Source organism: Podarcis vaucheri (assembly GCF_965113315.1).
Source record: "Podarcis vaucheri genome assembly, chromosome: 3".
Taxonomy (NCBI): Eukaryota; Metazoa; Chordata; class Lepidosauria; order Squamata; family Lacertidae; genus Podarcis; species Podarcis vaucheri.
In genome coordinates, this window is record NC_138761.1 from 104,287,762 (window position 1) to 104,306,722 (window position 18,961).

Sequence of the window (18,961 nt, forward strand, 5' to 3'; positions counted from 1 at the left end):
CTAAATAAATGGAAAGTGTTCTGATGGGTATCTAAACCATGCAAAACGATCTAGTGAACTTCTTTAGACACCAATGTGACCTTAGATAGCATAGGAGCCAACTCCTAAGGTCAAGGTCCTTTTGGGCCCCCAATAAAATATTTGAGGGGGTCCCCCCCAAGTTGAGGGGAATTCTGATTCAAATGGGTGGGTGGGTGCCATATCATGTGATTGATTATGCAGGGCAGGGGTCGTCAACAACAACAACAACAACAATTTACCGTATTTTTTGCTCTATAAGACTCACTTTTTCCCTCCTAAAAAGTAAGGGGAAATGTGTGTGCGTCTTATGGAGCGAATGCAGGCTGCGCAGCTATCCCAGAAGCCAGAACAGCAAGAGGGATTGCTGCGATCCCTCTTGCTGTTCTGGCTTCTGAGATTCAGAAATATTTTTTTTCTTGTTTTCCTCCTCCAAAAACTAGGTGTATCTTGTGGTCTGGTGCGTCTTATAGAGCGAAAAATACAGTATTTATATGCCACCCATCTGACTGGGCTGCCCCAGACACTTTGGGGAGCTTCCAACAAATTAAAACACAAATTAAGACACAGTAAGAATCATAGAAGGCAATTCTAGGGGGCCGTGGATGCTTGGGCACCCACAATAATATAATCGTGGGGACTGGGCACTCACAAAGTCAATGAGAAAAGCCAGTAGGTAGCAGTGGTACTGCCTCCGAGAGAGAAGGAGTTTAGCTCCACCCTCTGCAGCCAGCCAGTGAAGCACCCTTTTCCACGGGAATGGGCTCAGACTCAAGAGACAGGGTCTCTCTGCCTCTGAGTCTGAGCCCCTCCCTGCGGAAAAGGGTGTCTCACTGGCTGTGGGGAGGGGGAGGAAGAGGAGCCACAGCCGCCAACCTCCTCAACGCAGACGTGTGACGTCACACGCACTTGCACATAGTGCGTGTGATGTCACACACACTACGTGCAGGCATGTGTGTGTGTGATATCGCACGTCCGCCTTGCGGTAGTGTGCACCCACAATCCTGAGGGCAATCTGGCACCCCTGGTAAGAATCAAACATTCCTGAGCTCACCTGCCTCCCCCCCCATATTTTAGTCAAGTTGGCACCCCGATGCAGAGCCAGGTACAATTTGCCCAGTGGGGCGCAGTCTCAGCAACAGTCTGTTACTGAGAGGGTGAGGGGCAAGGCAGCAGCAACACTGGGACTGTGTGTTACACCACTACACCATTAGAAATGCTGGATTGGCTGTGCTGGTGCACTGCACGGCCCTAACTTTGCCCCCCCCATCTTGTCTGCCCGCCTCCCAGTAAGCAGCAGCACTGCTGCTTACTGGGCCATTCTGGGCCATTCTTACTGCATGCTTACTGAGCAGGCCATTCTCATGCACAGCTAGGTTAAGGGGTAAGAGGAAGACCAAAGCAGAATGTACTACAGTGGTACCTCTAGATGCGAACGGGATCCGTTCCGGAGCCCTGTTCGCATCTAGAAGGAAACGTAACCCGTGTCCGCGCGTCTGCGCGGGCCACGTTTTGGCGCTTCTACACATGCGCATGACGTCATTTTGAGCGTCTGCGCATGCGGCAAAACCCAGAAGTAACGTGCTCTGTTACTTCCGGGTTGCCACGGAGCGCAACTTGAACGCGCTCATCCCGAAGCATATTCAACCCGAGGTAGAACTGTACTTATTGCAAAAACTGAAATAAAAAAAAGTCAAGCCAACTGTCCAAAAATACCAAATGTATTCTAATCAAGGACAAAACATCTTCAGACATAAATCATTCATTGCACTGATTTCTTCAAACACTTTACAGTGGTACCTCTGGTTACGTACTTAATTCGTTCCGGAGGTCCGTTCTTAACCTGCAACTGTTCTTAACCTGAAGCACCACTTTAGCTAATGGGGCCTCCTGCTGCTGCTGTGCCGCCAGAGCACGATTTCTGTTCTCAACCTGAAGCAAACTTCTTAACCTGAAGCACTATTTCTGGGTTAGCGGAGTATGTAACCTGAAGCGTATGTAACCTGAGGTACCACTGTACTGGCTTTGGTTGCATGAAAGTCAAGACTTCTGTGTCATTCCTCCAAGGGTTTCAAGATGGAAGCGTACATGGATTTCCTTTCAATGCATCCTCATGACAACAACCCTGAGAGGAGGAGAAGGCTGGCCCAAGGTCATCCAGCTTTGTGACTGAATTGGGCAATTGGGGGTGGGGTGCTAAAAATTATGTGGGTCTAATGGTTAACCCAACCCTAAGAGCATGCACCCAAACCACTGTTTACAGTCTTTGTCCCATATATGTCAGAAACTGGAAAAGCAGATTTCTCTTGCATTATATTTGCATATGTCTTATGAGAACATAAGGAGATCAGGAACATTTTCAAAAGATACCCATACATCCTCTGGTAGGAAGATGTCTATGTACTATTATCCTCTATGCATTTAATCACTTTGTAAAGTTATATATATATATGAGAAAATGGCAGGAAAAACGCATCACCTATGCCAAATCTAATGTGATTGTAATGAATGACCTCAAGAGGGCATTGCAAATACTGCAATACTCACAAAGGATTTAAATACCTTTTGCAAGTACATTAACAGTTCCACATAATTGGACTTCGACCTACAAAAATAATCACTCCTTTCCCCTTATCCCTGGAAAATTACTTTTCTTTAATCAACAAGCTTCTGAAAATAGCATGCATTACACCTATAATTTTATCTGCAAACATTAAATAGGCGCTTTTCAAAAATACTTTCGACCAATAAACCTATTAGCCAACCCCTGCTAAAGGGTTTGAGAGTGGGCAGTTATTGAAAATCCTATGTGTTTCATATTTCCCATATATTCCCTGATTAAACAGTGTCTCTACAAACTAAAAAGGATGCAACTTGACATATAATTTACTGCCGTTCTGATTCTGCTAGGCAGGAGGAAGCAACTTCGAATAGGCGTTCTGTATTCCTTGTACATACAAATCTACCGTGCTATCTTCCAATTTAATAGACGCACAGAAAAGTTTAGCATTGCTGTGGTAAAAACTGAGTTGTGTCTTCATATTCCCGAGAGAATAAGGCACGGCAACTGAAGCTATTCTCTTTTTACTGATTTATTTTCAGTATTTCTATCCTGCCTTTATATGAAAATATATTCAAGGCAGCAAACAGGTAAGAGGGGGGAAAATTAAAATAATATATTAAAAATGATAAATTTTCAATAACAGTAAAAACAGAGTTAAGGGGGTGTGGAAACAACAATTGCTATAGAAACACCAGCAGTCAGAAACCGGTTTAAAAAACAGTATCTGAAAATGCTGGCTGAAAAATACAAATTTCAGTTGCTTGCTGAGAGGGGGAACTACTGAAGAGTGTTGAGCCCTAATCTTCCTAACAGTGCATTTCTCTGAAGGTCTACTCTCAGATGAATGTCTACTCACATTGTAAATCATTCAACAGACGACTGAAAAAAATGATGGAGGAGAGGGTTATTGGCAGCTACTAGTCACAATGGCTATGCTCTGCCTGCATAGCTGAGTCTCTCATTGATGAGTCTCTTAACATCAGGCTTGTAGGATCGAGCTCCATGTTGGGCTAAAGATTCCTGCATTGCAGGGGATTGGAATGGACGACCCTCAGAGCCTCTCCAACTCTACAGTTCTATGATTCTATTACAGTGGTGCCTCGCAAGACGAAAAGAATCCGTTCTGTGATTCTATTCGTCTAGCGGTTTTTTTGTCTTGCGAAGCAAGCCCATTGATGGATTAGCGGATTAGCGCTATTAGCGGCTTATCTGCTGATCGGATCAGCTGATAAGCGGCTTAGCGGCTTAGAAAAGGGGGGGAGGGAAAAAACCAGCAGGAACTCGCAAGCGAAGCAAGCCCAGAGGAAATTCGTTTTGCGAAGCACCTCCAAAACGGAAAACTCTTTCGTCTAGCGAGTGTTCCGTCTTGCGGGGCACCACTGTATACGCATATTCACACAAAAATAAAACCTATTGAAAAATGATTGAATAATGGATGATTGTTAGAGAGGCTGAAGGAAGTCCAAAAGAGAAAATATGCAACAAATCTAGATTGGATATTATAAATGTATGTTGGAAAATTAATAAAAAAAATTTATTAAAAAAAAGAAAAAAAGAAAAACGAGGCTGCAATCCTATATACATTTATCTAGGAGTAAGTCCCATTGAAGTCAATGTGGCTTCCATCTGTGTAAATAAACATGCCTAGGTTCAGTCTGTTGTGTATATTAAGCATAACAGCTGGTTGTTTTGTACATTAACCACTCCACTAACATGCACTTTATAGGTCTAGATATTATAAGCATTTCTATTAATTGGCTCAGCTGGTTAGCGCATCGTGCCAATAATGTCAAGGTTGCAGGTTTGATCCCCATATGGGACAACAGCATATTCCTGCACTGCAGGGAGTTGGACTAGATCAGTGGTGTCCAAACCTTTTTCAAAGAGGGCCAGATTTGAAGTGAAGGGCCAATCAAAGTTGTTGAGCTTTTTTTTAAGATTGAAGCTGTTGAGGGTTTTTAAGGATTTTACCCCAGGAAATAAACTGCCACAGGGGCCTGATTAAACCGACAGGCGGGCTGGATTGGGCCCCCAAAATGAACTTTGGACATGACGATCCTCAGGGTCCCTTCCAACTCTACAGCCTGTGATTCCATGATATATATTCCATGACCTCCTCTGGCTCCACTGTTGCCCTCCTCTCCCCCTGCTCACTCCCCTATTCATGCTACTCCTTCCTGCTCATCCATCCATCTATCTACCGTATTTTTCGCTCTATAACATGCAACCGACCATAACACGCACGTAGTTTTTAAGAGGGGGAAAATCCGTAGGCATGCCACCCGTAGGCATTCCCTCCATAACACGCACAGACATTTCCCCTTACTTTCTAGGAGGAAAAAAGTGAGTGTTACGGTGCAAAAAATACGGTATCTGTCTGTTTATCATCTATCTATCTATCTATCTATCTATCTATCTATCTATCTATCTATCATCTTTCTTTCTTTTTCTTTTTCTTCTCCTTTGCTGTGTGATAATGGCACAAGATAATATCACCAAGGCAGCTATCTGTAAATAAACATTAAACGCCCATAAAAATGGCAAAAGTAGTTTCTTTCCCAAATAGGTTTTATCTTAAACAAGCGCAAACGCAGTAAATAAAGAGTTCAGTTGTGATATATCAGTGGTTCAGTGCTTGGACGTTGTTTCGGTAATCCGACGTTTCGCCGCTAAAGAGCTTAGTCTTCAAGCTTTGTAGAAAATAATATACACGAGAAGATAGTATGCAAACGACTTAAAGCAGGGGGCATATCTGTCCCCATCTGCATGTTTCCATCAGGAGGAGCATAGGAAAGAGGACGATGTCCTTCATTTTGTTAAACCTCCTTCAGTTTGTTTGTGACTTCTCCAGCACCTTGGCTCTGAGAAAGGGCCAAATAAGTGCTCTTTTTCAAAATGAGGTATGCTGGACAAGGTGGCCAGGAGAACGTTTGCATCACAACCACAGTTTGCCACAACAGCTTCTTAAGCAGCTATTCTTTCGTGTTGACCTTTAAAGCCAGGAATGGCCTCGGCCCTTTCTCCACCTCCATCATCCAGCCCAGACACTGAGGTCCAGCCCTGAGGGCCCTCTGGCGGTTCACTCACTACAATATGTGAAACTACAGGGAATCAGGCAGAGGGCCTCCCATCAGAAGTCAGATAAGCAACTATTTGACTTTTAGAAGACTTCTAGATGTTCTATTGTGTTTTTAATATTTTGTTGGAAGCCGCCCAAAGTGGCTGAGGCAACCCAGTCAGATGGGCTGCATATAAATAATAAAATTACTATTACTATTATAATTATTAGATAGCTTTCCTAACTGCAACAGCAACCAGAGGTGGTGGTGCAGGTATTCTCTTGGCCACAACACCTGGAATGCCAGGTTCTGAGAAGAAATATACTACTGGCTTTTCCTCAGAGGGTCCCAAATGAGGCAGGAAGGGGGAGGCAGGTGGTTAGACAGCAGTGTCTGCTCACAACTACCTGGGCCCAGCAGTTTGCAAATGGGCAGCAGGTCAGGCTGAAGAGAATCCCTCAGCCAGTGCCTGACATGGATGACCTCTGGCACCGGACCTGTATGTAAAGAATATATGGTCTTGTTTAAGACAAACTTAGTATCTTCCATGATACAAGGGCTTTGAAAGGGGATCAATACCAACAATTGGTGTCTGAAAAAGCAGCAAACATAGCTCTCCCCCCAACGAATGGCGCTGAGCTGTTTTGAAAATATGGCCGATTTGTGAAAGAAAGCCAACTGCTGGTGACTTAGCACCTGATTTGTGGTGATGAATGACCCCTCTCTCTGCCACAGGGAGAATCAGTGTCAGAGCCTGAAGCAGAACTGCAGGGTTCCTGATTTCACAATCTGCAACTCAGGCTGTATCTTGGAAGTGCCACGGAGAGAGCGCGAAAAGGAAGTAATTTAATCTTGCAACCATATGCAGACTGTAAATAGTCCGCCTGACCTGTCCCTGTCCCATCAATAACTGCAGGGGGGGGGGGAGAGAGAAAGATAGTCCCCAGAGTTTCAGCTCTGAAGCGAGCTGAGCTGTACCTGCTGATAACCTGGGTCGGGTTCTTGGAGTCTGCATCTCTTGTCGGGCGTGAGGCAGCATGTGATAACGCTTCGCTTCATTCACTAGATCCCGGCAGGCCTCTGAAGACTTTATCAACTCCTCATTGTCAACAACGTTTAGCAGATAACTGGGATGGATGAAGGGTAGGCGGACCACTGCCAGCAACTCAGGAGCATACTGCAAAAGCAAATGTAACAACTACTTTACACAACTGGGTTGTCAAGGACTCTTCCGCTGCCTTCCCCCTCCTGTTTGGGACAAGGTGACATTCAAACTGACCCCACCTTCAACTTTTGTAAAATGCATTTTCCGTGGCTCCCCCGTCTCAAAAGGCAATTCGGAGTCAGTTGAAGACAACACCCCCCCCCCAACAAATCTTTCTACCTCTCTGCTTCACTACCATCAAAGCCTTTTTAGGTCTCACAGTGGAAAAATAATCTTCAAAAGATAGCAGCTCTTGTTCTACACTCCTGCACACTTATATTTCAAACTAAAAACGGATGGTGAATTTATGCTGAATTTATACCCCTTGCACAGAGGAGACCTGCTGTAATCTTTCCAGTTTCCTCCGTTAACCTTGAAATTTAAGACCGGCTGCTTGGTTTCAAACAAATAGCTATTCTAGTGGCATTTTAAATGTCAAAAAGTTTATGTTTATAGAAAGTCTAAGGTGAATGGTTGAATGATGACATTGGTTTTGATAAAGCGTGGGTTTTTGTTCACTGGCAAAACAAATATGTTCTTCCAGGTTTCGCTAGAAGTCAAACTCCAGGAGCTAATAATCAAATGCAGATGGCATATCTCCATCTTTCTGCATAAATAAAATAAACTTTATAGTGCAAAGGACATTTAAATGGCTGAAAACATCCATCACCAGCCAAGGCTTAACAGAAAGCAAAAGCACAACAGAGAGAAAATTGCACGTTATAAAATGAAGAATTCATGGAATGATTTATTTTTTCTAACTGTTCATTCTCCTAAATATCACATACTGCCTCAGAGCAAAATGCGCACAGCATTTGGTGAATGTGCTGGCAGACAGAGCACAGGAAGAAAAAGCAGATTGGTACAAAAGAGGAAAGATGATTAAGAACAGTCAAGGATGTCGCTAGGACAATGTCCTGATGCACTGGAAACAGACATTTCTTTAAGGACCCCAGAGCTGCCAAACGAGCACCTGTGATCTTTAGGCAACTGGGAACATTCAGTATAATTCATAACTCCTTCCTTAGATAATTGTTCACCCTTAGAGAGAGGTTGACTTTAATGGAGAAAGGATGATAATGACTGAGAGTTGAAGAAGCTGAAAGATTTGTGAGGAGTGCAAATTAGTACCACACCTAATGCCCCAAACATGCATAATTCCAGTTTTCTAGACAGTGATTTAAAAATTGGATTCATAAGAAGTGTTCTGCAAATATGTGGTTAGTAGCTGCCACCACCATTGATCAAGTAATTCCAAAAATAATTTGAATTCCCGCCCCGCAATAGGACATTAACCTCTTCATTTCCAGAGCTCCAATGGTCTGATTACAAACTATATTACTACAAGTAATAATTGGCTCAGTGAGACAGAAAGAAGATAGTTGGATACCTTTTTTAAAAAACAACAACACCCAAATAAATCCTGTTTGTTTAACAAACTGGCTGAGATGGAAATAAGAAGGGATTTAAAATGCTGCTTCTCAGGTTTTGCACCAAGCTAACACACAAGTACTGAAACCTCTGAAAACCCACTTATTTAATTATTTGCCTATCTAACTAATAACACAAAAATGATCCATAGGACAGAATAGTGTTTCACCTGCCATCTTGCCACTGTAGCTGGAAAGACCTGCTGGGATTCAGATTTTAAAATCCCTTGCCTTTTCAGAAGCAGGAAATGTTGCAGCACAAGGAGCAAAATAAGGACCCGATTCTGCATGGAGTTACTTCCTAAATGTACACAGTAAAGGTAAAGGTAAAGGTACCCCTGCCCGTACGGGCCAGTCGTGTCCAACTCTAGGGTTGTGCGCCCATCTCACTTAAGAGGCCGGGGGCTAGCGCTGTCCGCAGACACTTCTGGGTCGCGTGGCCAGTGTGACAAGCTGCATCTGGTAAGCCAGCACAGCACATGGAAACGCCGTTTACCTTCCCGCTAGTAAGCGGTCCCTATTTATCTACTTGCACCCGGGGGTGCTTTCGAACTGCTAGGTTGGCAGGCGCTGGGACCGAGCAGCGGGAGCGCACCCCGCCACGGAGATTCGAACTGCCGACCTGACGATCGGCAAGTCCTAGGCGCTGAGGTTTTACCCACAGCGCCACCTGCGTCCCTATGTACACAGTAGTCATTGCTTAAGTAATATGAAACATTCTTACACAAGTGGGGGCACACAATTGCGCCTGCACCATTTCATACTGGAGCTTTGCATTTTAAAATACCCAAAGTCAGTTAGTCATGGTGTCACACTAGGATCCGGAAAACTATGATTCAGATTCCCACTCAGCCCTGAAGCTCACTGAATGACCGTAAGCCTTTCTGCACTTATCATTTATAATGATACAGCTGCTGTTTGAGCCAACATTTAGGAGTGAATCAGTACCTGCTCTCTGCATCATCCAGAAGGAGCAAGTCAACTGCTGTTACGAAAGAGGGACAAGGTATGGGCCCATAGTTCCCTGATTTGTAGGGCTCCAGAGACAGCATCTTTAAATCGTCTCACTACAACCTCTTCCAGGCTAATGGAACAAAGCCATCTTTCAATGACTGTTGCCGAAAGCCCACAAAGGATGTTCCCTGTCTCTTCTTCCAGTGTTAAAACAATATAGCCACATACTGCCTGGGATAAACTCTGGCAACAACTGCTGAAGCAATCAAGAAAAGAGCTCACCCAACTTTGTTTAATTAGATTAGGGAGGAAAATTCATCCTGTTTCTCTCCCTTTGTGTGAGCTTGTGCCTCATTGCGAAAATAATGATGATGATAATAATAATAATAATAATAATAATAATAATAATAATTAGAACATGTTGTTCTGTTTCAGTGTTACTTGTTTGAAGCTAATGTCATAAGACTCTGATCTCCCTTGCTCCTGCGCAGTTTCTAGCAGTGATTGATCAATCTCTTAAAAACAAACAAACAAACAAACAAACAAACACAAAGGTGTTTTAGAATATATAATCTCACTGCCCCTGAAAGTGGACAAAGACTTCTCTCATATATATATATATATTATGTGTGGCATTGTGTGTTTTCTCCTTTTGGCTAGCTCTTTTAACCAATAAGGTTGAGGACAAATTTCATTTGGCTTTACTGATTTAAATACATTCATACGAAGAAGGCATTCCATAGCTTATTTCTCTCCATTCCTGACCTATGATTGCTTTTTTAGGGCTCGGCTGGCTTCAGTGGCTAGGAACCAGCTCTTGATGGTTAGGCAGCTATGAACCCTATTGGACCAAAATGACTTCATAATCTGCTAACTTCCAGATTGAATAATTATGATGTGTTCTATGTGGGGCTGGCCCTTTAAAACAGATTACTGGCTAGGGTTTCCCTTTAGTCCTCATATAACCTGTTTTAAAACAGCTGAGATGTGTACTTTAAGGACCCATCTTATTTCTGTGATTGTTGTATTAAATTGTTTCTAACATTGTGTTTTAATTGTAACCCGCCACAGGACCTTAGGATGAAGGGTGGGTAAATACTACTACTACTACTACTAGTAGTACTATTACTACCTACGTTTTGTTAGCTATGTATTAAATATCTTGTTAGCATAATTCTTCTTACTGAAACCTGGAGTAAGCACTGTTTAGCATTTCAGCCTCCTTGCCATCTGCCACAACTTTACCATCGCTCTCTTTTGTTCTTTCCTACGAGAGCTTAGTTTAACATGCTTTTCTTTACTTCCCTCTTCTTCTTCTTCTTCTTTTTAAAAAAATATATTTTATTGAAAGTTTTCAGTGAGAAAAGAAAGGGAAAGAAAAGAACGGGAAAATCAAAACAACCAAACTGAAACCGTGATACAATTTTCAAAAGAGGATTTTGTAATATTCCAAAGAGCATCTTATGGATGCATTTTTATGTACTTAGGAAATCAACATGTCTAATTCTATATTTCATTGGTTATCTATATGCAGGTTGAGACTGGGTGTTTAGGGCCCCTCAAACAATTAGGTCGTGGGCTACACAAAAATTAGGCTTCAGCTTCTTCAAAGTTCATACTAAAGGTCAGATAGGGCCTTGTTTCGAGGAATCAAACTAATAATAATAATAATAATAATAATGCCCCGCCCATCTGGCTGGGGTTCTTTGAAACAAAGAAGAAATGCTATTTCATGAGTACTAGCAGGTAAAGTTTCAATGAGCTCCATGTAGACCAATGCGGAAGCAATCTAATTAATGACATCAAATACCTTTTTTTAATCATTCTAAGATTATTTTTCTTTGCATTTCATAGCTCCTTTAGGCTACAGATCAGTAAGCAGTTAAGCATTCTTAAATCAGCATGACTTCAAAAACAACAATCATGTGCCAAATTGTATCTTCAATGTAGATTTTGTTCTTGGCAACAAGCCTAATGAGCTATGTTTACAATGGGATACTATACTCATTTTTGCAGTGGAGACATGGGCATTTTCTCATGACCACCTCAAGGTGCTATGACTGACTGGGAGATATGAGCACAAATAGTCTTCCAAATAGCATGCAATCTAACCATCAGCTGGACTGTGTAACTTTTGTCCCTTTTTTGTGCAACTCTTCTAGCCATCCAACTCCCTAATGTAGAGATTCCCAAACTGTGGTCCACTGTGTGTCATGGATTTGTGACTGAAGAGATTCATATTGATTTGCATTGTATTTTTATTGCTTCTTTTATTTCTTATATTGTACTTTATTGTATTGTAATCTGAATTCTATGGAATTCCAATTGTAATAAAGGTAACTTGCACCTTATACAGGGGTTACTTTACTTTTTGCATCTTCAAATTTCCTATGGCTTAATATTACACTGGAAAGCTATTAAACTTTTTGACACTTTTGGCAGTTAATACCCTGAAAGGTCAAACTAATGTTTCCCTATTGTCTTAAATATCATCTCCCTCTCTCTTTTCTTTTCTACAGCTGCTATTATTCCATGCAAAAATGACCTTTGCTGCTGTGGGACTAAGCAAACATTAAGTAGCAGTCAAAAAAGCAGAAGCTAAATTGCATAAAAATTTACATTTTTATGTTTTACGTGACTACTGGTTCAGTTGTTTAGGCATTATACAAGGAGGCAGTTAACAAAAATTAAACTATGCTAGGGATACGGATAATCATAGAGATAAAGAAAACAAAAATACTATACACTTAAAAGATTACTCTGACCATTCCTATGGAATTCAAGTCCGTCCAAAACATTTGAAAACTGAAAACTCAATATGGAAGCCTCAATACAGAAAACTGAATACGGAAAACTCAAACTAGAAGCCACCTCGGAAATTTGACTTCTGAGGCATGTTAAAAAACGGAAGCATTTACTTCCGGGTTTAGGTCGTTTGAGTTCCGAAATGTTAGTCAACGGAGACGTTCGAAAACTGAGGTAGCACTGTATGTAGATGCGGGCCCTAATCCCCGTTTGTACTGCTGAACAGAGAGAGCTTTTCAACAGAAGCTGTATATTATCTAGATAACTTTCCCTAAGACTTTCTTCCCTGGTTTGAAATGGATAAATTAATAGGACATGAAGAAATGAAGCCACCTAGGTATACCTGGCTCTGGTGCCAGCTGTTGATTTCAGCACCAACTCAATAAGCCCTGCCCATAGATGCCACCTGTTTCAAATAAACCTTTCCATATGATTGTGTATTAGGGAAGGACCAAGTAAAACATCTCTTCTCTATTTATACACTCATCCTCAACTTTATTTACTATTTATTGGCCTCCAGAATGGTTTCTCAAAATCGAGAGATTATCTCACACCAACTTCGGTGGTATCACAGTTTGAAGCGATATAACACAATGAGATGAATAGCTGGCATCAAGTCATGTTTGCCTCACCTGGGCTTAAGGAGACATCACTGAAAAGAGTTGTGCATATAAATCTTAGGCATAAGTGCCACATCCTGTTCAAATGAAGCTATAAGATGGCTTATTAGTAGCACAACAGATGACTAAATACAGCATTTATATGGAAGGAGCTGCTTTCCTGCTATTCTGTTCTCCAGGCTCTGCCTATGGCAGCACATTCATTTATATTTCTGGTACTAACTTGATGGGGAAAGGATTTTATTTTTGCATTATTATCATTAATACAAAAAAGAAGCGTTCATTCACTACGCTGTGGAGGATATCATCATCATCATCCCCTCCCAACTTTTCTCTGATGAAAATAGGGATGTCCTATATAAATAATAATAATAATAATAATAATAATAATAATAATAATAATAATAATAATACTTATTTGGCAATTACTTGTAGCCGAGTAAGATTGTCTTCCATAAACACAGTTTTAACAATGAGTCCGTAAGTGACTGTGGAGGCCAATTCTGGATCCACACGTTCTTCCACAGTGTATAGCTGTCAACTTTTCCCTTTTCTTGTGAGGAATCCTATTCGGAATAAGGGAATTTCCCTTTAAAAAAGGGACAGCTATGCCACAGTGGGGACATTGATTTCCGGGCGGGAGCTGATTTCAGTGTGGGTTTGCCAAGCATGCTTTCCTCCTAGCACATTTCTCCCTTGCGTCCTGAGTTCGAGTGTCTTCAAAGCCTATGACATAATAATAATGCACCCATCTGACTGGGCTGCCCCTGCCACTCTGGGCAGCTTTTTAAACATTAAAAACTTCCCTACACAGGACTGTCTTCTAAAGGCTTTATCTCATTGGCTCGGAGGTCACATAACTCTATACTCTCCAATGTTTTCCCAATGAAAATAGAGATGTCCTAGGCAAAAGTGGGACATTCTGGGGTCAAATCAGAAACCAGGGCAGCTTCTGTAAATCCGGGAGAAGTCCCTGGAAAATAGGGATGCTTGGAAGGTCTGCATTGTTGGTTTAAAAAAAGAAGGAAGACCGAAACTTATTTTCCTTCTAAGCACGCAATACACAAATTAATTTCCATACCCTGAAATTAAGCACAACATTATTGCTTCTCAAAAGATGAAGCAGAGAGCTAGGCCAAAGCTATCTGCATAGATAAGGTATCAGGCCTGCACTGCTTTGACCTACTGAGCTGATAAAAAAAATCTTGATTTTGCTGCCTACCTCGGAAAAGGTAAAGACGGCCGTTTGTCACGCACCTGGCAGGTCACACTGCGTAGCTGCCGCAGTGCCGAATTTAGTGAATCAGAAGCTAGGCAGGCCTGCTGTTGGTTAAATGTCTTCTGAAGGGCACCACACAATGGCAACGGTAATTTTGCAAGCACCCAGGGGAATGCATGAGGGCAATGTTGCAATCATCTTATATTTTTTTTTAAAAAAGAACTTGTCTGGATTAGCTGGGGTGAGGGTACAATGGGTGAAAAAATAGATAGGCCAAATTCATTATGTGTTGCGAATGGAACTGGGTAAGGAATGAGTCTAGAGTAGGTGAAAGGGAAATCATAAAGTGGTTGAAGAGAAGGCCATTATTGCCTTCTCCACTTCCTGTGGCTACTCCATCAACTGGACCGAACCTTCCTTTCTTCCACGGCAGGCTATTTACGAAACAAACAGACCTTACTAAAAAGTGGGGGGAGGGAGGTAGTTCAAGAATTGTCTTCTTCGTTATCATTTTTTAAAGCATTATGGTGCTGATTAGAATTCTTACCTGCCGTTTACTCAAAGTTCTATAAGCAGGTGACATAAAATATAAAATAAATATAATAGATATACAATAAATATAAACAACTCCACAGTAGACTACTTGGCAGGACTCAAAAAAGCAAAGGGCAAGTGGTTAGGGTTAAAACAACTTTCCACCCCACCATTTTTTCTCTTTTGTTGTGTATTTGCGATCTCAGAATTGAAGAAACAGGTGAGCAGAAGTAGAATGTTTGTGATGGAGAGAGCGAGTTGTTCTGGGAGAAGGGGAATAACAGCACCGGGGGGGGGGAGTTAGCTAAGAGAAACCTTGCCCTCCTTTCTTTCCTGAAGGCACCCAAACCAAATATTTAGACTGCTGCCTCTTTGAGGGTATAGGTGTAAAATGACAATAAACCTACCCTGGGATAATCCAGGTTGTAAATAAAAGAAAATATCCCACCTCACCCCGCCCCCCCGCAAACAACAGAAAATGATTTTGGAACAAGGTTTTGGATATGTTGATATGGCAACATACAGGATACCCTTGCTTCTATTTCTCTCATTAATATAAAATAGAAGCCCGTGTTTGGGGGGCAGTTGGGAAAATAAAATAAATGACTAAAAACAAAATGAAATTGTCTAATTTTCAAGCACAGCATCTACTCTGTGGCCATGTACTCACTTTTCAAAATTAGGGTTAATTAACTCTCACAATTATTTTCAGAGTGGAGAGAACCCTCAAAAGACATAGGCCAGAATCCAGAAAACAGGTACACTTAAGATGATTTATTTTAGGGGATTAAATAGCCTCTCTCTGTTGGATGATGTTCCACACTCAGCAATTAAGGCAGCAATCCTGCCCAAATTATCTGTGGAATTAATTGTCTTCCAGTTATAAGTCACAAATATGCAAATGAATTCTGTATTCATCATGAGAAACTTTAAAAACACTGAATTGTATTTAACTAAGTCATCACAGGATTTGGCTAGCTTAAGTCTATTGATTTCAGTGGGACTTCTTCAAGTTGGTTGGATACAACCCATTATATCCATATGTAGTTGCGGTGGTGGAAATATGGAACTAATTTTTGTAAGTTACCACTGTATTCCTCTATAAAAAAATCAAATATGATTTTTTTAGCATGACATGTCTATTTTATACTTTTTGTAAAGCTGTGCCACACACACACACTTTTGCAAAATATGCAGGTTGTGAAATAAATTTACCATTGCAGATGTGAAAAAATACATTATTTTCTAGCAACAAAGTATCCCTATCAATTTCTACGCATCTGCTTCTGGAGACAAGTCTTCTGAATATTCAGTAGGTCTGAAATTATCCATCCCCCCCCCCATCTCAGATCTGTAATGATCGGAGAAGAAAAGCACAAACGTTTCTGTTGTGCATCTAAATTACTGGAGAAAAGATGTTGTCTGTATGTAGTACTGTATGTGGTTGGTGGTGATGACTGGGTGGGGGCAACGGGAAGGAGAATTGTATGCACTAGGAAATGACTCCTAGACTGAAGTCCCATCTTTTCTTTTTAACTCCAACTTGCATGGTGCAATTTACTGCTGGCTCGTTCCTGACAACTTGAGAGCAACTTATGAAATCATGATTACAGCAATTCTTATAGGAGCTACATAAATATGACAAACGTGGGGACAGTTTATGTTCCCATAATCCGTGGAAGTAGCTTTTCCATGAGTGTGGCTGGCATAAAAATGGGTCAACCATACAGGCTGATTAATTTGGATCCCAACAATGGGTGTGATACTCCACTAGGTTGGGGTGCCAAAGAAGAGTCATATGAGTGACCCCAACCCACATGGTCCGAGCACTTAAGCATCATCACAGCTGCAGAGGAGCAACTTACAGAAAAGCAGTGCCTGACAATCTGGTCCTTTCAAAAGACCATCAAATTCTTCTCATGTGAACTGACGTAATAAAAACATGTCTCCCAGAGTGGAAGGATACTGAAGGAATGATAACGGAAGAGGAAGAAAGGAAAGCAGTACAAGAAACATAAACAAAGGAAGAGAGTTTAAAAGCTCCCTGCTTACTTAATTTATTAAGTGCTGCTGCTAAGGATTGGGGAACATTTAGACAAGAATTACAGCTGCTTACAATAGAAAGCCAGGTTAAGGACATGTCAGATATACAAAAAATAGCAACATCCTTCAGCCCTGTGAGGACAGACACTTATCCATGCTTTCATTAACCTGAACACTAAGGAGGTGGGTAGGTGAAACCAAGTACAAAGCTCTATTCCTTAAACTTTAGATAGTTCATCCCTGTTCAGATGGTCTTTGTACACATTTGTTTCTCTAGACGTGCAAATGTGATCATGTCTACTGATAACATCCTCCCAAACCCAGTCTCCACGCACTGCACGTCATATCAGCACAGTAGGTTACAAGAATACACTCCAGCTTTATAACTGCAGTCTTGAAAATGGAAGGCACAGACCGCACAGGTGTGATGAGGGTGTGGGATGTTATTCCAGACCCTACCCCCACTCCCCACATATACAAACATTTGTTGTACTGCCTGGATGTCATCAAAGTGAGACAACGAAGTAGAGATAGAAGAAACTTAAATGTTCTTTCAAGAACTTACTGGAAAGCAGCTTGTCAAGATGTTTTAGGTTATTATTATTATTTTCTAGAACTAAGGTCTGCTTTGAGCTTGAATAAGTTGTAACTATGGGACTGGCTCTTCTAGATAGAAAGAAACCTGCAACTAATTAGAAACATCATTTTTCTCCTTGGTATCTGCTCTTGGGAACAGAGCATTTTAGAGCTAGCTATCTGACCAAACTCTTAGTAGTTTCCTTAAAAAATGCCTTTATTGATCTGTGTTTCCAAGAGATGCCTATTACAGCATTGGATGGTCACTACGACAAGCCCCATACGCAGACAGACTTTGTATTTGTGGTCAACCTCAGGTGGAAGACATCATTCATTAACTGTTAGCTCCTTTATATAGAGACCCAAGAGATTGTTTTCTGAAACCTTTGGTCACACAAGCAAGCAGGGACACCCCAGTAAAAATGGTTGAGTTTCTTTTGAGTGAAAATAATAGCTTCATAACACACCAAGTGTCCCTCTATGCGCTGGCTGCAAAAAACAAAACAAAACAAAACATAGAAATCAAGCTGGATTTGAGTTTGTTGGTGTCTCTGTTAACTTCTCTCTTTTACCTGAAGAAGTGTGCATGCACACAAAAGCTCATACCAATAACAAACAAACTTAAGGTGCTACTGGAAGGAATTTTTTTATTTTGTTTCGACTACAGCAGACCAACACGGCTACCTACCTGTAACTTCTCTCTTTTACATCATGGATGTTGGCAAATTGGATTTGCCTTGTTGGTCTCCCCATGTGTTGGGTGCTGGTGGCAGAGCGAGCAATGACAGTTTCACCCTCGTGCCTCACGGGGCTGGGGCCAATGCTCCTTCCTTTCAACACAGCAATGTATAACTATATCGCAATGTTGAAAAGCCTCGGCCCAGTATACCTGAAGGAGCGACTCCACCCCCATCGTTCAGCCTGGACACTGAGGTCCAGTACCAAGGGCCTTCTGGTGGTTCCCTCGCTGCGAGAAGTGAGGTTACAGGGAACCAGGCAGAGGGTCTTCTCGGTAGTGGCGCCCGCCCTGTGGAGCGCCCTCCCATCAGATGTCAAGGAGATAAACAACTATCCAACTTTTAGAAGACATATGAAGGCAGCCCTGTTTAGGGAAGTTTTATTCTGTTTTTAATGTTCTGTTGAAAGCCGCCCAGAGTGGCTGGGGAAACCCATCCAAATGGGTGGGGTAGAAATATATTATTATTATTATTATTATTATTATTATTATTATTATTATTATTATATTGCCCAGCCCTAATTATGGCTTGCAGCCATTGATAAACTTATCCCACATGAAAGTGGTTCAATGTTTTGTGCACAAAATGGGGAAAGAGGGAAGTTTTCTGGAAGATAGCTGCCTAGCAGCAGTAGTGGGAGTTGGGGAACAGATATGAAGGAGTGCCTTGTAGCATAACAAAGTGAGCAACCAAGCTAAAGTGGTCCAATGAACTGACTACTTGAGGGCTCTTAACTGATTGTTATGTATCATTCCAACATCAGTTTTGCCTCAATTTCAAACATGTGGTACTCCCACTCTCCCTGACATAAGCAATTTGATTTTCTTGGACTTTTATCTGTCATGCTGCCAGGCCAGGCATGTTCAGTTCTTGTAATCCTTCTTTTCAAATCAGCTCCTCGTATCCTTTAATCAATCACTTTGCTGTTCTGCAAATTACCTCCAGTTACTTTGCAAACTTTTGTTTTTCCTATGCCATTATGCTACTGTTTATACAGAGCCCTCTTGAAGGTATAGGATATCATAGGAAGTTCATTAATATGTTTTATTGCCAAACAATTCCATTTTATAACTGAGCATTTTGCCTTCCCGTGGGGCTTTTCAAAAGCCAAACGTGAGTGTGCACATAGTTCAAACCCAAGTGGGAAATTTCAAAATGACCATATTGCATTTATTTATAACCCTGTTCTCTAGGTGGCT

At 41.5% G+C, this 18,961-nt stretch overlaps 1 protein-coding gene across 1 annotated transcript in view; it reads right to left on the reverse strand.

Moving 5' to 3' along the window:
- Positions 1-18,961, reverse strand: part of KLHL29 (kelch like family member 29) — a 430,669-nt gene that overhangs the window by 43,061 nt on the left and 368,647 nt on the right. Inside the window, exon 9 of the mRNA XM_082215506.1 lies at positions 6,619-6,817. Within this exon, the coding sequence (XP_082071632.1) occupies positions 6,619-6,817 (199 nt within the window). The remainder of the gene's footprint in view (positions 1-6,618; positions 6,818-18,961) is intronic.